Here is a 25,591-nt window from a genome sequence, read left to right on the forward strand (position 1 = left end):
ACATTGGTGGATAACCCTGAGGCTGGGGTACTTTGCTGCTCCAGGAACCTGGGTTCAGGGTTGGGCCGTTCGGGTAAGGCTGAACACCCCCTGCCTCCCCAAATTTACATCCCCAGGAATAGGGAAGAAACCCCAGATAATATCCCATGCCGCAGCCTGTAGTTCCACAGGTTCCTCCCTGCCACCAGGGAATGGATCGCCTCTGGTACCAAGGCCACTGGCGGGCTTCCTCTGAGGTGTAGTATTTTGGTTCCTGCTTTAGCTCAGGCCTTGGTTCCAGCTCTGGTTTTGGCTTTGGCTGCTGCTTTGGTTTTTGCTGCTCTCCGAAGTCTACTGGATCGAGGGGTGGATAGCGAGGTCGGTCATACCCCACCCGAGCGGCCCTGGGGAGTATCCACAGGAATATCCACAGGAATAAAAAAAGCTGGCCCTCATAGGATAAGCAGACCAGATATGGCTGGATCATGTCAGCAACCAAGTAGGGGCCCTCCCATCGAGGCACTGGGAAGGGATGGGGGCCATGGGCCCAGTACATTACTAGCATTCCTGTTCGAATTCCATTCAGGGGGTTGGGGGGGAGGGGAGTCATACCAAGCCTTGGTTTCGGCTTTTGCCTTGCCTTCCAAGCGGGCTGCTTCCATTTGCAGTACTTGGATTCGTTCCTGGAATTGGAGGATCCAAGCTTCCTTATCAGCTTGTACAACCTGCTCCATTGGTGGAGGGGTAAGCAGATTTTCCCATCGAGCCATTCCTGTCAGTAACTCATGGGGACTAATACCCATGGCCTTGGCAGGCCGGGCACGAATTCGCATTAGAATAAAGGGTAGGACCTCAGCCCAGTTGGTGCCTCCCAGATTGGCACCTCTTCGTAGCTCCTCCTTGATGGTGTGATTCATGCATTCCACCTGCTCATCGGCCTGGGGGTGGTAGGGGATGTGGAGTTGCTGCTCAATGCCCAGTAGCTTACAGAGATGGCACAACAGGGAGCTACGGAAGGCTGGACCTCGATCTGAGTCCATTACTCGGGGAACCCCCCAGCATGTAAAGACTTGGGTAGCAAGCAGTGACGCAGTAGTTTGGGCGGTCTGATCCCAGGTCAGAAATGCCTCCACCCACTTGCTAAATGCGTCCACTATAACCAGCATGAAGCGATACCCAGCCTTAGTTCGGGGGATGGGGCCCACATAATCCATTTGTATTCTTTCCCAGGGGCCAGTTAAAGGCCATTCCATAAGCTTTCCCTTGTGGCCTACCGGAGCAGGCTGATGCCGGGCACATTCCAGGCATCTACTCACCCACTCAACATCCCCTTGCCATGCGGGCCACCAACCCAAACTTCCTACTGTACCCATCATTTCCTCTTCCCTTGGGTGCCCACCCGCCTTAGAGCCATGTACCCACCGCAGCAGGGTATCCCTCCACCCACAGAGTACGTAGGGAATGAGGAGGCCCTGCTTGTTTTCTTTAACCTACAGACCCATTTCCTGTTGTAAACCTAGGGGGGTCCCATTGCTCCCATTCAAAGGCAGCAGCCCACTCCATTTGTTTTGGGGTACAAACGACTGCTATGAAAGGATCCTTCGGGGGCACTCGGTACCGGACCAGGTGTTCTGCTGCTTTGGCAGCTGCATCTGCTTGTGCGTTTTCCAATGCTCCAGCTCCAGTCCTTTGGTAAGCTTTCACCTTAACCATTAGAACTAGACCACAGACTTTATCCTGAATTGTCCTCCACAGGTGACATATGGGGCTCCCCAAAGTATCCAGCCAGTCATGGGAAGCCCCACCCCAACAACTGGGTAGCTCCCCGAAACACAGTCACTATCCCGAACTGCCACTCTCCGCCCTGCAAATGGAAAATCCTCGCATAATTGGAGCAGGACCCAGAGAGCGTTTAACTCAGCCCACTGCGCACTCCCTCCCTGTAGGGCATATGACCAACTTTGCCAAGGGCTGACTATACCCATTCCAGTAGCTCACTTTCCAGCAGGGCTGAGATGGCAACTACCATCAGTGAACCAGAGCTCATCCCTGATTTTAACCTGATCAGGTGAAGGGGCTTGGAACCAGCTGGTAACCTTTGGTGTTTCTGGAATTTTACAGATGGGGGATACTTCCTTGATCAAGAATCCTGCGACTCAATGTTCTGGATTTTTTAAGTGCTGCTGCTTAATTTGACTTTTTTCCAGAGTAATAGCCCACCGACCAATCTGGGTGTCAGTTACATGGCCCCCGACCCCTTCAGTAGGTCACTAGAGCGTATTAATTGCCCTGAAGTGTGAAAGGTTCGCAGGATGACTTTTCCTTCCCCAATTATGTATTTTAGTTTTTGAAGAGCCCAGTAGCAGGTTAACACCATTCTTTCACAGGGACCGTACTTGCTTTGCACAGATCCTGACTGCTGACATGCCACAACCTCAATATCTTCCCCAAAAACTTCTGGGTACAGAATAAAAGATTTTTCATGGTCAGGGCTGGCCAAGCTGGGGGCAATGTCGTGAAGGCTTTTTCGCACTCAGGGGTCCCCCAATTGAGATTGGCTGTCCCCGTTTTGAGGCAGGGCCATTTGCCAAATTTAAACTTGATCCGGAATCCAAAAGGTATTCCCCCTCAGGCCCACTGTTCACCCACCCCTGGATTACCGGGAGGCCGAACTGATCCATGGACAGAGGCCAGCTCCGTGGACCAGACTGAGGGCTTCCCTAGTCAATAGCAGCCATGCTGGGAGCCGGGCCTGTCTGCATTTATAGCGCACACCCCTGCTGGCAAAATTATTAGCTTGGCATCCCAAGCATGGCCAGTCTACTGTGTTTATTGCATGGCTGGCCTTGGGGTTCAGGGAGGTCGAAGGGCCAGACCGGAACCCCTGCGGCTTTGGCCCGCGATCCCTAAGAAGGGCATCAAGGCGCTCCTCCAGCTGACGGCTTTGCCGGAGGGTCCATCAGACTCAACAGGGGTGTTTTGAGCATTATTGTGCTGGTGCATATAGGTGGAAGCCTTTTCCACCAGCAAAACTAGGCTGTCAGCATGAAAGGGTCCCACCTGTAGCTCAAGCCAGTGGTGAACTGGCGGGCTTAGGCACTAAAGCCAAGAGTCCAGTAAAGACGTACCGAAACCCACACCAGGAGCCATTTGCCACCCCTTTGGGAGAGGATCCTCAAAGGCACAGATCCATGCTTCAATACGCTGTATAGCAGCTTGGGGATACTCCCCAGGGAGTGGGGCGAGTTTCACCAGACCCTCTGCTTGTGAGTACACCCCAAATAAAATTCTAGCCGTATCCAGGATGATATTTTGATAATTCTTGCTCTGGAGACCCACAGCTCCTGCCAGGAGGCCTAAAAGGGTTTCCCAGGCTAGCTCTAAATCTTGCCCAGTATAACAGATCAACTGGCTCTCTACACATACTAACCATTGCAAAAATAAATTCCACTCCCATGGCGGGGGACCCAGTTCTCTATACAAACATTCATGGTCACTGTCTGTCAAGGAGGTGAGTGTAACTTCATGACGGACGGTGGGGCCCTCTTCTCCTTCTTGGTGGGGACCAGCAGGAATTTGGATACCAGACCGACAGATAAGATCCGCATCAGGAGGGGCATTGGGAACACGGACAACTGTCCGAGTCACAATAGGACAAACAGGGTAGGGTCATTGTGACCGAGTTTATCCTCATAGGCTGGGGGGCAGAGGGACCAGACGGAAGGGGAGGATAAACAAGGGACGGGGCAACAGAAGTTTGCTTTAAGACGTCCACTTGACCCTTCAGGGCCAGGTTCTCTGACTTAAGGTGGTTAAACTCTTCCATGTCTTTAAAAATACAGCTAAAATCAAAAAAGATGTATTAAAGATCATGGATCATTGATCTTAAGGACTTAAAGTTAATTAACAAGTTCTACCTATTTCTATTTTACCTTTTCTATCCGTTAGGAATAGAACCCAGGTCCCTAATGTAACAACCCCAGTTTTATCTTTCTTATTACACTTGTATCAGGGATAGAATCCAGGATTTCTGACCACCAAAAATAAGAAGTGTCTGGGAAGTATCAGATAGTTGAACACACACTTGCTTTACAATTATGTGACTTGCACACCTCCCTGCAAAAAAAAAATATATATATATATATATACGTAAAGTCATTTATTGTTTTGTATTCCCAAAGGGCTTGCCAGAACTAGAGTATATTTTATTTTTTGTATAAAACTGAGATATAGAAATTCACATTAGAAAGTATTTCATCTTAAACAATCACTTTGCATTTATGATTTGCAATTCCAAAAATATTTTACTTGCATATGAAATTGTTCACAGTGTATACTTATGATGCAATATTTATAAAAAATATTCAGAACTACATTTTTAAAGGTAATTTTTAAATTCTTTATATTACATGATTAAATATTAAATCAGGTTTAAAGTTTCACACAGGGTTACAGATGCCACTCTGAGCAAGGCTATCGCTTAAAAAAAACTCCCTGCTATACTGTTCATCAATATTTGAGTCTAACAGAATCAACATTCACTACAATACAATATGGATTTCTGTAAAGGTGTTACTGATTTACATACAATAGATTGGATGATCACTTTGCCAAACACCATAAAATTGATTCTGAATCCATATTGAAGAGAGTCCCAACGTCCCACATGGTTATGCAGTGACTTGCTCACCTTAAAAGATATAAGTTCATAGATATTACATGGCATCTACTGTTATGTCTCTCACAATTTTTGTCACCTGCTTGAAGCTCAGATATGTTATTCTTCCGCTCAAATCTTATCAAACTTAGTTTTTTGCTTTATGTAATATACTGTTACCACTTTCTCTCAAAAACTTTCAGATATATCTGAACTCTGCAGTTATCCAGCCATTGATCTGTTCCAGATCTGAAGCAATTATGAAACAAGTATTTACATTCAGTTTGTATATAATCTGCATCTAGATACTAAACATCCCTCTCATTCATAAGGATATGGCACATCCACATAATATCATTGACTATATATTCAATTATTTTTAACTTAGTTTTTATTTTTCAAATAATGTTAACCTGCTTCATTGTGAATGATATTGTGCTGTATTTGTGATGGCCTCTGCATGCTTATTACATGTGCTATATACTGGCACAAAATATGACCAGGAGGTTTATTTGAGTGGAGTTTTGCTGCCTCTCCTATGTCCTGTTCTAGATTTTTTTTTTTAATAGTAAAGATCAGCCACAACTCTGTACCCACTTATTTATATTGTGTAGTGATGCATGTTTTATGAACATACAAAGTTGAATGGATATTTTAAAAATTAACATTATTGATTTTAAGAATTAAATTATTATACATTATTTAGAGATTAAAAAAAGACATACTGACCAGCTATATCTATATATTCACTGCACTGCATCAGTATCAAAGAGGTAGTAAAAGCATTGCACACATTCTACACAGTAGGAAGACCAGACTTACGGGATCAACTATTAAAATACAAACTTTGCTTTTTCTTTCAGATACATATGCATTGGTTCTTCCTCTAGAATTCTTTTTAAGAATCAGTGGACATATTGTTGGACAGACTCCAGTTGTTAAATTAGTGCTGCAACTCATTTAACTACTGCTTAAATTTAAAAGAAAAGAAAAGAAAAAAGAAAAAGCTTTGAGTATGCTTCCCAATCTAAATAAAGAAAAAGGGAATCTTAGCTAAATCTCTCTAATTATTGTGAGAACACAGAAGTTAAAAAACAACAACAAAAAACACTCCAAAACTGCAAACCAAAAAAGGCCTGGAATAATGGATTAGGGAAAACTGATTTATTAAACTTCCCTGTTCTTCAATATTTAAATAAATTATTCAAGAAGCTCCTTATTCTCTTTAGTTGTGAATCAATCCACAGGCCTACCTGCTCATCTCTACTTATGAAAAGCAAGTGTTTGAGAATTTGGAGGAATATAATAAAAATGTTACTTCAACATGCAAGCAACATTGAGAGTGAGAGCAGAAAGTGGATCTAAAATGATAAGGTAATTTTGAGTTTTTCAGTGGGGTTAAAGAAACTGATCAAAATCCAGCTCTAAATGGAAGGCCATAAGGTCTTCTCTGACCAATGAGCACCAACATGAGCTGAGTTTTTTAAGTTTTATTTTAAAACCCATGCATAGTAAAGTGATTAGTATACTCTATTAACCTACCACTAAAGGATGAAGGGCTAAGCCAACCCTGATGGATTTGGAATCTATGATTCCAGGGAGTCCAAGTATTTTAGATCTAAGATTCAGACCACAGCTACCCTTCTGCTTCTGTAGCTTTTTGCTTCCTATTCAGAGAAATATAAGAGTTTTGCAACACTAGACTTCAAATGCTAGGCATTTACCTTATCCCTTAATGTTGGTATTGATTTTTGTTAATGAGTTGTTCCAATTTCCTATGAGTTATTTTTTCCAAGTTTCTAACTCCCGTATTATATCATTATACACATGTGAAAAAAGGTCTTCCTCAGATTTTGTTCCATCCAAATAAACTGAAAAAGAAGGGGAGAGAAAGTGAACACAAGATTACTAATTAAAATGAACTGTAACTTCCTATAAGTTTGTATAGCACCCGGCACAATCCTGAATGGCACCTATTTCTATTGTGATAGCACCTAAAAAAAAAGATAAATACTTCCTTTCCTCACCCAATATCACTTAAATAGAAGTCCATAAATAAGGGGATCAATCCATGCAAAAATACCAGATTCTTTGTTTTTTTAAAAAAAAAAAAAAAAAAAAAAAAATAGTCCATAGTAATTCCAAAAGGACAGAAATCCTAGTTTTATGGTAAATTGAGAAATTCATCAGAAATTTCCCCCTGTAATGGAAGCCTATTGGTGAATGAGTTTGAGAACTTGCCAGAACTTGCACAGCTAACTAGAAAGTTCAGGGTTAATGCAAATTATTCTTCTTCTGTGGCCCACAATATGTTATATTTAGGACCTCCAATTAGGATGTAATAACTCTGCTGACAGGCAGAGGATAGAATGATGAATGTGCTGTAATCTCTAATGTTCCAGACTGTTTAGTTAAATTTAAATATATATATATTTGCACAGGCAAAGAAAGAGATTAAATCTTTGTGCTATGTGTGTTCTTGTATTGCTTTTCCCATCCCTAAAGGAAATAATGACAAACTTAACAAAACTGTTTTTCCTGCCCAACTATATATATGGATTGGTTGATGAAGTCCAGCTCTATATCAGACAAGTCTAGTTATATTGGCAAATCCTGCTCGTGTGGAGGCACCCTATTAAACTGGCAAAAAAGTGCTTATCCCACCTTGGCAAGTGAAATAAGCTAAACCAGCAAAACACTTTTATGTCAATATAACTGTTTACCAGCAAAAGCCTTAGTGTATAGAAACACTGCAAAAAGAAAAAAACAAGTCACACCCACAACTGACATTGCTATCCCAGCAAAAAAAAAATGTCTAGTGTAAACCTGACCTAAGAAAAAGTTATTTATTGTTCCTTTTTGCAAGATTGATGTTCATTCTGTCATTAAAAAAATAAAAATAAAAAAATCCTCACCAGACAATGTTTGAGTCTCTCAGCATCTTTCTGCAGCCCTCTGTTATCTGAACATGTCAAATTTCAAGCTAAGCAGGGTTTGGTCTGGTCAGTATATGGATGAGAGTCTTCTGAGGAACACCCAGGTGCTTTAGGAAGTGGCAGCGACAATTCAGAAAGAAACACTCCAATTTCAGACAGGACAGTACTAAGCAATTCCTCAGCATAGCATTAGGAGGAACAAGAGGATCAAAAAGGAAAGGCTGGGACTGCAGGGGATAGAATCATATACACAGGGTTCCTAATTATCAGGTTTTTGGGGCCACCATCTTAATTTCAAACAGCTGAACCTCATTTTCTCAGATTGAGGAGTAAGAACACATGTTGCAGGTGGTTATTTAATACATTTTCTGAAACCCTACATTCATTCTCCTCTCTTCTGTTTTCCAGAAAAGACCCAGAATTCTGAAAACAGTCCAGTATCTCCTGCTGGGGACATCAGTCTCTCCAGGCACAAGACATAGGTTTCTACTTGATTTCATAGTTAAAAAACAAAGACAAAATACAAGTCCCATAATTCAGCCTCTCATTCAAGAGAAAAGAGCAGAACTCCCAAAAAGGAACACAAGCAAGCAGATTCTCTAAGGGCTAAAAGATGCTGCTACAGAGAAAGGAAAGGTTTTCACTTTCAAACAAAAAGCTTTAACATATGTAACAGCTAGCCAATTTTGTTGCTGTTTTAATAAAAAAAAGCAAAAAGATACTTTAATGCAATAGATTTTACTTGTAAATCAGTGTTAGGATGGGTTACTTCTAACAGTGCCCCAGATAAAGATTATATAGGACTGTATGTCCCACAAATCCAGCATAATCCATTTGGAAGTGACCCAGAGGAACAACTACTTCTACGATGATCCTTCATTCAAGGCTTTTTTTTTTTAGGCAGTTTCTATTCCCTCCCCCTATCTCATCTCTCACATTTCCACTGATTTGAAACATGTGCTTCATTTACTTCAGACATTTATTTTGGCACAATTCCTCATAGTAGAGATAATGCAAGGCTCTGTGCATCATGTATGGAGTATATAGAGTCTCTTACAGGCTCTCTCATTCCACTGGGGTGAATTTCACCATTAACCTTTTCAATAAATAAAAATCTTTAGTATGGTACTGATCAATATCAGAAGGAATAATTTAGGGTCTGATCTTGAAAAGTGTTGAGCACCCCTGCCATTCGAGCTGAAGATGCTCAATGCCCATTACCTTGCAGGAAGTGCTCCACATGTTGCAGGATCAGGCTCTAACAGCATTAGCTTAGCATTATGAAAACTTCCCTATATAGCTCCACAAAAGCATCAAAATCCTGACATGCCTCATGCCAGACTGTGAGGTGGCTTGGCAATGTGTTCTCCAAGTTGCTGTTGTAATCATTAAACTTATTCTATCTAAGAACTAACTCAAGATTGTAAACCATGTTCTAATGCATTGATCTCCCATGTGCCATATAGCTCCCCAGAATTTTTCTCGTGAACTGCACACACATGCAAACTGGTTTGTCACATGGAGTTCAGGAATTACTAGTCAAAGTGACAAGTACGTTTTTGCTTATTCCTGTAACTCACAAAGGTGGGTAATCTTTATAAGACTTTTCTTGCATGACGATCACTTATCCATGAGAAAACAATAAAAGCATCTAACCTGCTACATAAAATGCCAAAAAAATTTCTGGAAAAATACAGTGCTTTGCAAAAATCACTACTTTTCATAATTTTTTATATATTCAAAGATTAAGTATACCATACCGATATTATTTGTATTTTCTTCCATTTCCTTTTTATGTTTCAGATACATAGGCCATACATGTCCATCGAAGTATCCTGGTGGATCTGCTGGTTGGTAGACTCTGGTACTACAAAAAATATATTTGCTTTTCCTATGCAAGTTTTACATTTGTTTCTGGTGTGCACTCGTATACCCTTATTTGTTAGGTAAGACTATCTATCCAAAATGTTAGAGAAAGAGTGCATCTGCTGGTCAGAGCAAAGGAGACTCCTTAGTTATAAAAGGATTTCGCATATTGCTCACATAACCATCATCAAATCACCTGACCTATTTTTGCCTATCATTTCAACTGCAAAGCTGGGCAAGAGCAGATTCTTCTTGAAACAGCTGTTACATTTTAATTAAGCTTTATTTCATAAGTAAGTTATATATAAATAGCCAAAATACATTGCTATCATACTTAATATTTTTCACATCGGTCTAAATTTTCAGAAGTGATTAGTGAGTTTGGTTGCTCAACTTGCAACACTCTAGAGGGTTTGATTTTCAGAAGTGCTGAGCACCCACCTTTTGATGATGGAACTCCTTTAAGGTCTCTGAAATTGGCTCCTGGAAATAAAGGCACCCAAAATCTACTAGTCACTTTTCAAAACATAAGCCATTATGAATATAGGAATTCTGCAGTCAGTGAACCAGATTCTGACCTAAGATACAATTGTGTCATTGTAGAATAATGCCATCAAAACCAGATTTGCAACAGTTACTCCAAGTTTGCAACAGTAACTGAAGACAGAGAGTGGCCCAATATCTAACTCAAATAATACGCAATGAATTGCATGTCAGCTCTGCCACTGACCAGCATTGTGGTGAAACAGCTTCTTGTAGGTGCAAGAGTAAACGCTTTGTTTTTATCTGTTTCTCTCCCCTCCTAAACAATGCTTAAGTACAATTATACTGTAATTAACCTACATTGTAAGTTCCTTGGAGGAGGGGCTTTTTACTTTGTGTCTGTACATTGACACTCTGAACAATGACTGGTGCCGCCATGCACAACTACAATATGAAATAATAATAATAATAATAATAATAATAATAAATAGGGAGTGGATCTGTACTTTTAAGGATTACAGATGCTGCTAGAATAATCCTGGGAACCACGAAGGCTCTACCGTCAGGGATGGAATAGCAACCAGGCAGAGCTGACTACCTCAGCAATAGCAAGATCACAATAAAGGACTCAGGAGAGTCAGCAGTTTCTGCTCTAAGAGTTGTTACAGTTGGTGGATGTGGGAGTACACATTGGCACAGAGGAACCCTTCTATCTTATGAGTACTAGGGCATGATGACCTGTAGTGAGCAATAATTTTAAAACATTACCTCCTCCTCCTCTTGCATTCTTCATATGGAATGGTCAGAAAATATCTTCTATCCCATACTTCATTCAGAGGTCTAAGATGATAACATGTTTAGTCATTTTGTTTCTTTACTCACTCCCATTTACAGTTTATATTAACCTGACATTTTAAAATTTATTTGTAAGGTAGCATAGCTTACTCATAGTTATACAGAAGAAAACCTTCAGCTATTAAAATGTGAACTTCTTCCGTACTTTTCAGATTGTCATGTGTATTCTTTGATTCTGCTGTTGAGATAGAAGAGCCTGTTGGATTTTTCATCCATGAGCGTATGCTTGTCACCATTTCCTCCATATAAAGGGCATCAAGTACTAGAAAAGACACAAAGGTTAAGTTAAACCATTTTTGTTTTGGCTTTTTTTAATGTTTACATTATTTCTGAGTTAAGTAGGCACCCTGTGAAATAGTTTAAGATCAAAATGTAGGTGTTACATAAAAGCAGTAGCATTAATTAAAATAAATGTAAATGTTAACATTCCCATTTAGTACTGGAACCTCAAATAACAGCACTGAACTTGGGCACGTGAACCAGAATGTCAAACAGATTCATCTAGTTTCATTGTTCAAGCTGAGTGAAGCTCAAAAGTTTAACTGAAAGTTACATAGCTGATGAATGTTGGTAGTAAACACAGAATTCAAGGTTTAGGCTAATGTCATAAATAAATACCAATATATTACAGGAAATCTTAGATCAGCTGCAGGATATTAAACTGTAGGTTTATAATTAGAGATGGCCTGTACCAAACTAATAATAGCCTAGAATTTAAAGTTTAGACCCAGATCTCAAACTGCAATTTGGGCTCATCTTTAGTTATAATCTGCAACACATTTGATCTGTGGTACAGTCCTGAATTCAGTAACTATTCTTGCATGAGAAAAAGGTTGAAACTTTGGTCTCATCTTGCCTGATTTCATCTCGCTGTACCTCTGCAACTGCACCGCTGTAAGGTCTCCCAAGTAGCCACTCTATGCCGGTGGGAGAGTGTCTCCTGCCAACATAGTGTTGTCCACATTGGCGCTTTTGTCGGTGAAATTTATGTCAGTTGGGGTGTGTGTGCGTGTGTGTTTTCATTCTACTGACCAACAAAAGCTTTGTCAACAAAAGTGCTAGTGTAGACAAGGCTTTAGGATTTGATTCTGGGAGGTGCTAAAGAGCCTTGACTCTCAGTGAGTTCACATTGAGAGTTGAGGATGTTACAGGAAGTGCTCAGAACCTCCCAGGATTAGGCCTACACTAACTTTCAGGCTAATAGCCATCAAACCAATCAAGGACACTTTTTGTCATGAGGTACACCTCTACAAAGGGGAAAAAAAGGACAATCATTTAAATTAAATTCTGCTATTTGCTAATCTGATAATTTTCTACATTACAACCAATCTCACTGAACTGGCCTGGAACCCAAATATAACTCCCACTGACTTTAAGGGGACCAGGATTTTGCCTTTGGAATGCAGTTTTCTTTAATTTACTGTCAAAGAAGGTATTAATATCTGTCTTTTACTTATTTGGTTTTAAGGCGTATATTGCTTGTTATGGGACAGATGCTGATACTCATGTTGACAACATACCCTATAAGTAGCCCTATTAATTTAGTGGGGCTACTTGTGTAGCAAGAGGCTACCCAAAATGAGTAAAAGTGCCAGAATCTGGCCCTATATGACCAAACAAAAAACAAACATTGAACGCTATAAAATGGTATAATTGGCATTAGGTTTGAAATCACAACTACTAACGCTGTTCAGAAAAGTCTTAATAAATTGACAAGGTTTCACTAAGTAACCGTCAGTTGGCTGTGTCATACATCATAGTTTAGAAGACCAAGAAAGTTCAGGACTTGAAAGAATAAAGTCTGCTGCAGATAGTTTGTTTAACTAGCCTTTAGGAAGGACAGCACAAGAGGTAGCAGTTTGGAGACTCATCTCCCCAGAACTTTCGATACATACATGCTGTCGCCAGAACATTCCTACTATGCTATGCTAAGTAAAAGCTGTTTCTGGGCCCAGGACGGGCTAGCTAATTTGCAAAACAAAGATATAAAGTCAGTGATAAATGCGGGAGGTGAAAATATTATTGCTATTCCATAGTAATGGTATTGTGTAATAGCCAAATAAAGGTTTGCTACATCAAACTGTCTAGTATGATGACTATGAACTTTTAAAATACTGACTTTTTTTGGTTAAACAACATCCTGAAAAAATCCTTTCGAATTACATTTTTTATTTTTTGTCAGACATACCCCACTAACCATTTTTTTAAAAACAAAAAACAAAGCAAAAACACTGTCCCCACTGATGACTGCCTTGATCCAAAAGAAACAGTTAAAAGCTACAGCTGACATTTCAACACAATGTTCGCAAGCAATATACCCAATCTACTAACCATCGTACTGCTTAAATCCACATTCGTCTACCTCTACTTCAGTTTCTGGCTAGAGAGAAAAAAATGTATTGAAGGAAGTTATCAGGTCAAAAGGCAATAGTAACCCTCTTACTCTGAATTCCCTTGTGTAATATTCATGGTGGGGTTGGGAAGAAGGCTGGAAGGCCAGTGTGAGAGGCGTAGGGGGAAGGGTTAGGTTGCTAGTATAGGAGGAGCAGAAAACGTAGCTTGAGCAGGAGGAGAAACGGAGCCAAAGAAGCAGGGGAGTGGGGGAGAGAGTAGTAGAGCATTCACAGAGTTTTTCATAAAGAATGGGTTGCAACACAGTGGGAGTGCTGCTTCCCCTTAGATGTTATCTTGATGTATCACTAGGTTCCTCCAAAATTACTCTGATCCAAAAAAAAAAAAAAAAAAAAAAAAAATCTTTCCCACATGTCCCACCCCCAAACAGAATCATCCAAGTAAAATTATTTGCTAATCTACTGAAATGCATCATGATAGTATATCACGTATTATATAAACACAAGCATCTCTGGATTTTAATATAAACTTTTGCATAAACTACAGTTTCACTCTCGAGAACAATAACCACATCAGGAACAAGAACTGGCCATTCCCACTCATATAGATACAGAAAGTGTTATGCTTTTGCATTTTTTTAAGATATGAAAAAACATTTAATTTTGTTGCCATTTTGTTTTGATTTGTTGTCTTCTATCTAAAGTTAAAAATAAACTGCAAAAATAATATGAATTGCAGTAGCACAAAGCATTTTGTGAAGTATATCTGTTTCTCCACTCATCTTTAAATATAATATCAGAGGATGCAGTGAGATGATTAATCTGTTGGTCATATTCCAAATCTTTTCTGGGCAATTGACAGCTTTAACATTATTATAGAATTATTAATTTTATTTCCCCTTCTTCCAAATAGAGTCAATATAAATTATTATGAACAGGACACATTTTAAATAGTCACATACTGGCAGATCCAGAAAAAAAATATAGTCTTGCAGGAACTACATTTAAAGTCTAATTTTATGTATGAAGTTTTTCCATCAACTCTATTACCTTAAAAAAGTCATCTTGAGAGAGTACAATGCAGTTCGGAAGCTGTTTCCTAAGTCGTTTTGCCAGTGTTGTTTTCCCCCCATTTGTCACACTGAGATAGAAAATGGAATAAACAATGTGTCAGTCAGGACAAAGATAATCAATAACCTAGGAATGCAACGTGCACTAGCAACAAGGCAATTACAAAAATTTAATTTTATTCAGAATATTAAGTACTGTTTGCACAGTTTTCCAACATTTGTCTGGATCTTCTAACTCATTTTAGTCAGCTTATATGACTATGGAAAAAAGGAAGACTAAAGTTGATGTCTGAGAGGGTCAATCTATGATGGAGGGTGGGACAAGTTATAAAAAATTAAATAAAACTGACAATACAGTATTAATCTTAAGTTTTTAATTCCTTTGTTTTTAAAGACATCTATATTCACACAAAGGGATTGTTATATCTCAATATGGAGTTTGAGGCAATCTTACATTTTTGTTTTAAGAGAGATTTAACTTGTTTGCACTTACCCACCAAGTCCAATGACTACAACTTTCATAATTTGTGTTTCATCCAGATCCCTTTCTTTCCACTGTTTAAAATAAGAACAGTCAATGAACACACCAGTTTGGACAATGACAAAATGAATTTGTGTCCTGTTTTGTTTCAAAGACGACCTGAAGTTTCTTCTGGGAAGCTCCTTTTCTGCTTTTATTTATTTATTTAAACATTATAAGTATCAGGAATCTCAGGTCTTGTCTTTCCAATTTTTTGGAGGATTTCTTGGACACTGAGAAGTGTTCCTTTGGCACTGTGACACTTTGGGGGTTCACCCAGACCAATAAAGGGGTTGTCACCACTGTGATGCTGTCAGGCATATGAGTGATCATTTATAATATTACTGATACCAATATTACGGAATTGCAATAAATATTGTATAGGATAAGTCATGCAAGGTACCAATGGAAGAGTCATGATTAGCTAAGATTGATAAGCACATTTCTATTTATGTGTCAGTTTTGTATTATAAGTTCTAAATATGTGTAGTATATTTGTATTTCAAACTTGTGCGGTGTTTCTGCGTGACATCCCCCGACAGCAGCACTAAGCCTGCTTAATGGCCTATCAAGGGGACTGAAATGTACGAGGAATCCAGTGAAAGAATCCAAGGTCTACTCTTTATTAGTCACCAGGACACGTAAGAACATGCATATGGACAAGGGACTCTGAGGCTTTTCCATGCGGCTCTGTTTGGGACAAGTCACATGGCAAAGGGATATAAAAGGCAGCTGTACCATCCCCATATTGTCTTCATTTCTACTTCCCACCTCTGGATCAACTTATCTACACCTGAAGCTGTGAAACAAAGAACTGAGACCCATCCAGGTACTGGATGTACACCAGAGGAACTATACAAGCCTGCAAACTCCACAATTCTGCTGAGAATCTGATATATATGGACTTTAAAGGCATTTGTATATATCTGATTGCATTAATCATTTAACATCTCTCTTCTTATTGAAACCTTTTAATAAACCTTTAGTTTAGTTACTAAGGGATTGGCTGGCAGCGTGATATTTTGGGTAAGATCCAAGTTTGATCTGGTAATGTGGCTGACCCTTGGGGGATCAGGAGAACATTTCTGGTAAAGGGAATAGAGTTTTAATAACTTAACTCTCTACTAGACCTAGTTGCTAATTGGGGGCCAGAGGCTGAAATGTAATAAGGGGGCTGTGTAACATCTTGTTTTTAGCTTCTTGATAACCAGTGTGGGGGATCAGAAGCATTATTTGTGACTGGTTGATAAATCTAACTGAAGTGTTAGCCATCAGTTTGGGAGAATCTGCTCTTCTTATGCAGCATGCCCTGACCTTGATGTTTTCAGGGGGGCTACCCTAGGTACGGACGGGTCATCACAACCACATGCCCTGCAACACTGGGTGCTTCTGTGTTTTGTGTTATCTTAATAAATCTGTGCTTAATCTGTGCTTTAAGTTATTTTAATAAAAGCTTATAAAATTATACAGATTCAGTTATCAGTGTGAGCCTTCCTGTCATGCACCCTGGGGGTCCCTATAAAACTCTTCTGGAGCCTGATTCCGGGACAGAATCTCATTATCTTCTGATCAGATCAATTGGTGAGTCTATAACCCCATTCAAATTATTAAACACCTAGAAATCAGGCAACACTGAGGATTTTTCTCTTCAGTTTAAAACACTGCACTGAGATGGCTGAGTAATAAAGCAAGATTAAGTTTATTAACAAAGATCAGATACTTAAGTGATACCAAGCAGAGGGAATTGGGACAGAAATGGTTGCAAACAAAGTAAAAATATTCTTTTAAGGCTAAAACCTAATTTATCCAACTAGAGTCTTTTGTTCAGAGTAATTTTCTCACCAGTCATTCTTCCAGCATGGCTGGCAAGTGCCTAAAGCACATGGTCTCTTTGTCTTTTCAGGTGACAGATGCCAAAATAACACTCCCTCTCTCTGCTTATATCCTCAAAGTTTATTTTTGTCTTCAAAGTCAGGAAGCCCTCCTTGGAAGCTCAACTTGTTGTGTCCACCAGGGAGCTGACGCTATGTTAACTTTTGCAGTCCTTCCCCCTCCCCCCGGTTGTGAAACTATCTCCCCCACTTGCCAGTTTGATTAATGCTTTGTTTACCTTTTATGTCAATGTACCTTCATTCTCTTCCCTTGCTCAATTTACACGGCAGACACGCTCAAGGAAGTGGGACCACATTCCTTTGTCTAGGACTCAATACTGAATGCAAGAAGATAGGTACGGTGCTGTGTAGGGCCCTGAAAATGAAAACAAGTAGCTTAGGTTTGAAACAACAGAAGGGGGAGGCAGCAGAATGATGGCATACTCAAAAAGAGACAGGCTAGGGAAATTATCTTTGCAAGAGCAATCTGAATGGCTATGGGCAAGGCAAAACTGCATTTTTCAAGGTAGAGAAAAGGACACTGCAGTAAAAGAGATGCAAGATGATGACAGGCTGGATGAAAGTTTTAGGTGTGTGGATGGAAAAGAAAGGCTGCATCTTGGAGACGGAAAGAAACTGCAAGACTTAGGCTACACTGCAGCACTAATTCAAATTAGCTTAATTCGAATTACAGAAAGCGATCTATAGAAAGCACTGCAGACTGTCCACACTACAATGTTCGTGCTGGTTTCTTGCGTCCACACTGGCCAGCCTTAATTCGAATTAGAAAGCAGTGCAATGTGGGAAGCTATCCCACAGTGCAACTAACCATAGAGGCTGTTGTGATGAGTGTCATAATCCTAGGATGCAGCGCTGCTTCCCACCCTCTTCCCCCACCCCCAAACAAACAGGAAAAGGATTTTCATGCTGTTTTTTTACTCCCCCGATCACCACTGCTGCAGGCACACGGAGCCAGCTGGACTATGCTCTCATTTTGACCATGACAAATACATCGCAGATTATCCTGGATTACTTTAGAACTATATGCTGTTTGCCTTTTATGCTCCCTCTACAACCCCCTGTATATTGCTTGCCTTTGATTTTGATTCTACAGGTGTCTGTAGAATGTAAGATAAATAACAAGGGAGTCAGTTAGTGTATTAATACAGTGATACAAATGTTTTCATTTCACTCATGGAAAGCATGATATAATGTATCCACATGTAGCACTGTGAATAAACTCTTATGAAAGTATCAATTTCCATGATTGGCCACAAACAATGTAGCAAAGAATTTCCTTTCAGGGCTGGCATTTAAAACGCATTCACCAGGCGGGGAGTGGGGTGGGTGGTGAAATCTTCCAAAGGGACAAGCTTTAAAGGGCTAAACTTTCAAAGGGACAAATCTTAAAGGGACAAAGTGCAAAGGGCTTGCTGGGCAGTTAAAACGCATTCACCACGTGCGGAGGGGGGTGGTGAAATCTTTCAAACCCTTAAAGAGACAAACTGCAAAGGACTTGTTGTGTGTGTGGGGGGGGATGATCGCATCTTGGATTTTAAACCCATTCACAGCAGGAAATGAAGATTTAAACTTCCTGGGGCTGCTTTGGGGGAGGGTACTGAAATGGGGCATCATGGGATACAGTCTGGAGGCCAATTAATTCAAATTAAGTCCCATTGCGTCCACACTCACACTAATGTGAATTAACTGATGCGCTTCAGGTGCTAATCCACTTGCAGAGGTGGTTTTATTAATTCGATTTAAAGGCTCCTTAATTCGAATTAACAATGTGCAAGTGTAGATGCGGGAGTAATTAATTTGAATTAAGGGACTTTAATTCGAATTAAGCCATCTGTGTAGATCAGGCCTTAGACGGAGCCTTGACATGAGGACCTAGAGAGCAAGTTGAAGATGACTTCAAGGTTATGGGCCTAACTGACAAGCAGGATTGTGGTGGTGTCCACAGTTACTGAGAAAGGAGGTAGCTGGGAGGGATTGGGGATTACAAGCTCTGTTTTAGTCATGATGACCCTGAGCTGATCACTAGATAACCACAAGGAAATGTCAGACACATGCTGCGATTTTAGTTTGGACAGAGAGACAAGTCTGGAGTACAGAGTTGAGTCATTCACATAGAGATGGTAGTTGAATTTGTGTTTGTGGATGAAATTATCCAGAGTTAAGATGTAAGGGGAGAAGAGAAAGGGACCAAGTACAAAGCCCTGGGGAACTCCCACAGAAAGTTGAATGGACGATAAGGAGGAACCTCCAAAATATATGCTGAAGGAATGATTAGAAAGAGAACCAAAAGGAAAAAGTCATGGAAGAAAAGAAAGGACAAGATTTGAAGAAAAGCATGGTCAACTGTGTCAAAAGGGGCTGACAGGCCAAAGAGGATGAGGATGGATTACTGGTTCTGAGATTTGGCTAAGAAAAAGTTCTTAAGAGACTTTGGGGAGAATGGTTTCAATTAAGTAAAAGGGTCAGAAGCCATATTGGAGGGTCTTGGATGAAACTGGAGAGAAGAAATCCAGACAGCATGTTCAATGTGCTTAGAGATGAAAGGAAGAAGGGGCAGTATTTGGAGAAGCAAGTGGGGTCCAGGTTTTTTTGTTTGTTTTTAATGGGAGAAACTAAAGCAAGCTTGTACTGGGGAAGAAAAGAGCCAGAGATGAGTAAGAGGTTAAGGAGAAGAACAAGGGAGGGGAGGGAATGAGTGTAAAAGAGATCGGGAGATGGGAATGGAGTTACTGGGGCAAGTGTAGAGGTTAGAGAAACATTTGAGACACTTCTGCATCTGTAGCAGGGGAGAAAAAGACAGGCAAGACAAGCTGAAAGAAGGGGAAAGGCCATGTTATATTCATCATTAGTCGCTTATACTCACTTAATGGCTAGTGACATTTTCCTTAGCATCATCAATGACCAGACATTTTGCATTGATGTTACATGGCAAACTGCAGGCGTTCAATACAAATTAACAGAAAGGAAATCAGTAAATGAACACAATTGGATCCTATGTCTCTTAGGCACCACAATTATACTCCTAATACTACATATAAAAAAAGCACAAGCTTTGCCCTGCAACTAAATTTTCTATTTTACAATAAAATGGACTCAAGATTGAAATAAGCATTTTAGTACATCTTTTCTAGGAAGTGAAGCCACCCGAATTGCTGCATTCAACAACCCCAGACAATAAAGAGATATCATGGCAACAAAAACTGTGAGAAACCTCAGAAGTTTTATGTACAAGAGAATATTTTGATTTTTGCCTTCAGTGAGCAAAAATTAATAACTTTGAGTCCAGAAAAACTATATTCAATGGATGAAAACAGTAATAAACCCATTATAGTCAAGATGCTGCTGCTCAAGTAAATAGCATGTTGAGATTGAGACCAGCAATTTGAACTTTGAACCTTCTCAGGCTGATGAACCCACAAAAATGGCTAAAACAAGAATTAAAAGTTAGGTAAATACTTCAGAAGGGGACAGCATTTTCAGCTATTCATGATAGCTATATGGGCTTCTTAAAAAGAGGAGATAACTGTTTTGATTTACGTTGTAGACAAGGAAGCACTAAAAGTTTGACACCTCAGTAGAGCAGAAAGGAGATTATGAAGATTTCAGCTTGCATGAAGTGATGATCTATAGGTTATTTTCACCATATATTTATTCACAGATTATAAAGCTAGTTTGACCTTCTGAATAACAGGTCATATGACTTCCCTAAATTAATTCCTGTATGAACTAGAGCCTTTTTTTTTTTTTTTTTTTTTTTAAAAAAGAAAAACCCACTCTTGATTTTAAGATTTCTAGTGATGGAGACTCCACCACAGACATTAGTAAGTTGTTCCAATGGTTCAATAATATCTGTACAGAGAGGGAGTTTTTGAGAAATCAAGCATGAGAACAGAATCCAAGAAATGACTGTGGGTAACTTTAGCATTCTAGCTGAAGAAATAAAAGTGTTGTTTGACGGAACATTTTAACACAATGGAAAGTTTGTAATAACATTCTAATTTAAAGAACCAAATGAAATTATTGTGTAAGAACTTTGCAAAATATGGCCATTTGTAAGGAGATCCAGTGGGAGAAGAAATACTGTGGTTATCTGAACATGGGAAGAGTAACTGGTGATGGACATTAATAATTTTATGAAAAGTGTAAGTTAACACTCTGTGTTTAGTAGTTATGCTATTAATTAATTGCAGATTTGTACTTTTTTGTTTGTATTATTGAGCACTAGATTCCAGTCTGAATGTTCTGTATCCCATTTTCTAGTGTTTGATTCCTTTCCACAGTTAAAAGAATGATTTTTTTAAAAATTAATTTCTCGTCTTCATAATTTTTTCTTAGTGGAAAGTTGTCCCATTTCAAAAAATTCTTATTTTAATTTATTAATTTTATATTTGTAAATTTTGTGCCCAACTAAAATCAGTCAAACAGATTTGGTATACTTCTGTGGCCTTGAAATTCTCCTGTTCTTCAAGAGATTCCCTGCCCATCATGTGAATTCCTTTGAACGAAACAGAGCTCCTATGAAAGAGACACTCCATTCCCATAGGACAGGGATTTGTAAAGGTCTGCAACTATTTTTTAAGTAATGAGTAAGCAAACCTACCCTTTTTAGAAGCATAGACGTGCCTAACTTTGCAGCACCGATGAGATAAACTTACCCATTTTAAGTTCCAGAGGGGTAGCCGTGTTAGTCTGTATACAGCAAAAACAATGAGAGCTCTGTAGCACTTTAAAGATTAACAAATTTAATTTCTGCAGGCATAAGCTTTCATTTCCTCAGATGCAAGTAATAGAAATCATACTGGAAGCAACATATACATATCCAAGGGAAGTGACAAAAATGGGGGAGGTGGATGAAGGCAGGGTACTTGAGGCCTAATTACACAAAAGTCTTGTGGTAGGAGGCTGTCCCTGACTTTTGGATTCCTCCAATAGCTATGGGATATACTGGGAAACTGTTCAAAGGTAACAGGTAACATATTAGAAAAGGGATTTATCTGATATGGAAGTGTAAAGCCTGAGGTTGCATCTTTATGTTTATTTTTTGTATATGCTTATGTTTGCTTTCTATATGCTTACTATTTTCATCTTTGAATCTATGGTTTCTCTATTAAATACACTTTTTGTTTATTTTTACCCTAAATGGGTCCGTGGTGTGCAAACTGTGTGAAGTGTGTATCTCAAAGTAAGCTGGTATCTGAGCTGGTTACACACCTTCAGGGATGGTGAACCAGAGGGGAACAGTCTGAGTGTCCGGTACTTAAGAATTCAAGGAAGATGGATTTGGGGCGACTCAGGACTGGAAAGGCTGTTGATGTCACCTTGTGAGGAGTAACTAGGTTGGTGAGACCTTGTGCTTGTGGGCAGGCTACTGATGTCAGAGAATTGAATCATAGCTGCACTACATTTAGGCCCCCGGGTTATAAAACAGGCAGTGTCAGAATCCCTTACTGGTCTGGGTGATCCCCAAAATATCACAGGAATATTCATTAATACAACTGCTAATTGATAGAATGTAATAAGAACAACTCTCCCCTCAGCATATACACTAGTGTGGCCAGCCCACATGAAGTTAAATTAATTTCTAAGAGATGTACACTACTGTGACAACATGACACCTGGAATATTGACTGTAATACTGCAAGGAGATCCAACATGCATGAAACTGACACGTTACCAACAGCAGAAGCCACTGTACTGTCAGGATCATACCACATAAAACACATAAAATAAGAAGTTGAGGCACAAGAGAAAAACCAAGATTTAATAGGACAAAGGCAGTAAATGCATGCAGTGGCGATTGTCACAAAAAACTGTTACCAAAATCAGAATCGACAGTATTTTTGTTAAAGCACCACATGCATTTCAGCCTGTGTTTCATGCGTCAGAGAAAACATGTTTACACCACAAACATGTTTACACCACAAGATTGGTAGTTAGACCATTTGAGTTCTATTCCTCTTTTTCACAGACCTCCTATGTGACCTTGGACAGGCTACCATCCTCATCTTTCTGTTCCTCAGTTTTTCCCAACAGGTAAAATAAAAACATATTTACCTGTTCAGGTTTACCTGTTAATTAGAGCCTGACCTGCAATGATCCTGAGCACCCAGAACTTGCTACTGACTGTGTTGTTGGTGCTCAACACTTCTGCAAATCAAACACTCAAGAACTTTAAGATCTTTAGACAGATAATGCTATAAAACATGCAAGGTATTATTCTTTCTGATCTATTTAATAGACAGTATTACCACACACTTAGGGCATGTCTACAGGGAAAACCGGGCTGCAGCTGCGCCACTGTAGAGCTTCAGTGTAGACACTACCTATGCCGATGGGAGGGGTTCTCTCCTCCGCGTAGGTAATCCACCTCACCAAGAGGTGGTAGCTAGGTTGATAGAACAATTCTTCCCTTGACCTAGAACTGTCGATTGCAGGGATTAGGTCAGCATAGCTATGTCTCTAAGGCCTTGTCTACACTAGAAAGATACTATATAGGTTGACTTACAGTAATTACTCCGGTGGTGCATGTCCACACTACTCTCCTTGGATCAGTGGTGCGTGTCCTCACAAGGAGCTCTTCTACCGACCTAAGAGGGGCATTGTGGGGGGCTCAGAGACTGGTTTCTCAGCTCCCTGCCAGAAGCCCAGCAGCCACACAGGCTCCAGGGCTCTCAGCGGGCTGCCCTCCCGCTTGCCAGGAAAGAGCTTCTGGGGCTTCTCCCCTTCCCACTACCCCCCCCCCCCCCCCAGGAGTCAGAGGAGTCAGAGTGGGGTCCAACTACCCTGGCTTCTAGCTCCCCTACCTCTCTCCGCCTGCTGCCCCGAGCAGAGAAGCCACTCGGGGCTGCTTCCCTTCCTGCTCCCAGCCAGGAGCCAGGGTCTAGCTACCAGTGGCTTTTCACCCTGCTCAAAGCCAGCGGGGTCCAACCACGAGCAGGGTGGAGCTGCTCTGGACTTCTCACCCAGCTCCCAGGCTAGAGCAAGGTCCAGTTGTCATTCTTGTCAATTTCAGGGCTCCAGTGGAACTAACAGCCAAGCAGTGGCTACACAGACATTGGGTCACCCAATCAATGCCGACATAAGCCTCGCACCTCTCGTTGAGGTGGTTTTATTATGTTGGCATAGCAGGGGAGTTACATTGGTGGGAGGAGCATTTGAATATGTACACCTACACTCTTTTGTTGACAAAAGCTGACTTTTGTTGGCAAAACTCTCTAGTGTAGACCAGCTCTCACTGATGTGAATATTTCACATCTGAGAGATGTAGCTATGCCGATGTAAGTTCCCAGGGTAGCCTATCCCTTGGAAGAAGGAAGATATACCAGACATTATCAGACCTCGTCTACACTAGAAAATTAAGTTGGCTTAAATATATTCCTTGGGGATGTGAAAAATACATACCCCTCAGCAGTGCAGTTAAGCTGACCTAATTGCCAGCGTAGACAGCACCTGGTTGACAGACAAATTCTTCCATCAACCTAGCTTCCACCAATTAGGGAGGTGGATTACTGATGCCAATGGGAAGTAGGTACTGTCTACACCGAACAGCTGCAGTAGTGCAGCTGTGCACTGTAGCATTTCAAGTATAGTCAAGCCCTTAGCAAACTGATGAATGAACACTGATAAGGACTGTTCAGTACTGGTAACCTTTGACCCAAAAAAGCACTATTTGACCAATCATATAACATCTATACATATCTGAAGAGCTTTGAACTTGTGCGTTTATATCATTATCTATATTAAAAAGTCAGGATCTAAGGGAAGGATTCCAGAGTAAACAAAACAGGCAACTTTATTTCTCTCTCTCACTCACTCACACTCACACACACACTGAGAGTGGAAACCAAGAGCGGGTAGTAGAAACTGACAATTAAAAATATGTTGTTTGCAGCCTGATTGTAGCCTTGCTGGTCCAGGATATCAGAGAGAAGGTGGTAGAGGTAATCTCTCTTATTGGACCAAATTTCTGTTGGTGCAAGAGATAAGCTTTCCAGCTAGAGCTCTGTGTAAGCGCCAACCCTTGTCTCTTTCACCAACAGCAGCTGGATCAATGAAAAAAATACATAAAAAGATGCCAGCTTACTGCAGATGGTAAGGCTGCATGGCATCATGCTGCACAAGATAGGTAAAGCTCACCGCGAGTAGCCTACAATGCTAAAGATTCAGGCACCAATCCTGCCAACACAAATGTGCACAAATTAGTACTTTAATTTTGCATTTCCGAACTTTCTGGCTGCAAGCTTTAATTACGCTACTTTAAACTACTGCTCTATGGAAAGTATTTGCGCGAATGTCCAATGAATCACTGGTGCGGCACCACCACACACGAAAGTTAGGAAATGCCAAAGAATTCGGGGAGAACTTTCAAACTTGAGCGGCCAATTTGGCGGCAGCAGTCCCCAGCTGGTGCCTGAGTCCGTAAACCACACACCCGGCCTAGGGACCCGATGCGCAAGTGCTGCGCAAGTGAACGGCGCTGGCGCTCCGCTTTCATGCCACCTCGGCGCCCCGGTGCTCCCTACCGCCGTATGAACGGGTCCAGTGCGACCCACGTCACCCGAGCTGCCGAGGCCTCTGCCGTCGCTTCCCCCAACGCGGCGGCCGCAATGCAGGAGACCTATGAAGCGACAACGCGGAGGTGCGCGTGAACTATCCAGCCGGGTCACACGCCACAAATGGGCGCCCCGCGGAGCCCCGCCCGCCCGGCCGGCCGGCGGCGAGCTGAGCAGCAGCAGGCCAGGGACCCACGCACGCCTCGCAGAAAGTCGAGACCCTCCCCCTCGAGCACGAGGACTCACACACACACGCGCGCGCGGTGACGCCCCGCCACGGCCGGAGACAGACAGCTGCAGCCTGCCCGCCACGGACCGCCCCGCCCCGTCGCGCCCCGCCCCGCAGTCGGGATTGGCCGGCTCGGGCGCTCGGCGCCCCGCCCACATCGGAGCAGGGCGCCGCCTGCCCGGCGCGACGCGCGCGGGGATT

At 41.1% G+C, this 25,591-nt stretch overlaps 1 protein-coding gene across 1 annotated transcript; it reads right to left on the reverse strand.

Moving 5' to 3' along the window:
- Positions 1-4,133: 4,133 nt before the first annotated feature.
- NMRK1 (nicotinamide riboside kinase 1) lies at positions 4,134-25,269 on the reverse strand. Its single transcript, XM_067568436.1, has 10 exons — positions 25,132-25,269; positions 16,845-16,964; positions 14,691-14,752; positions 14,178-14,268; positions 13,108-13,156; positions 10,867-11,038; positions 10,690-10,761; positions 9,333-9,439; positions 6,361-6,507; positions 4,134-4,669 (listed from the first exon to the last, which is right to left on the reverse strand). Exons 2-9 carry the CDS (start codon positions 16,848-16,850, stop codon positions 6,419-6,421), a joined length of 648 nt encoding a protein of 215 aa, XP_067424537.1. The 5' UTR covers positions 16,851-16,964; positions 25,132-25,269; the 3' UTR covers positions 4,134-4,669; positions 6,361-6,418.
- Positions 25,270-25,591: the final 322 nt, after the last annotated feature.

Source organism: Emydura macquarii, unplaced genomic scaffold (genome assembly GCF_026122565.2).
Source record: "Emydura macquarii macquarii isolate MOO-44397 ecotype Brisbane River unplaced genomic scaffold, CSIRO-AGI_Emac_v2 contig_2897, whole genome shotgun sequence".
Lineage (NCBI taxonomy): Eukaryota > Metazoa > Chordata > Testudines > Chelidae > Emydura > Emydura macquarii.

Bases quoted from the DNA above. Each gene is read 5' to 3' on its own strand.
- NMRK1 (XM_067568436.1), bottom strand. The intron at 10,762-10,866 runs GTAAGCTATGCT...TTATCATCTTAG, and splicing joins TTTCTTCTGTATAACTATGA to ACCTCTGAATGAAGTATGGG. The intron at 6,508-9,332 runs GTATGGTATACT...CTTCTTTTTCAG, and splicing joins AGAAAATACAAATAATATCG to TTTATTTGGATGGAACAAAA.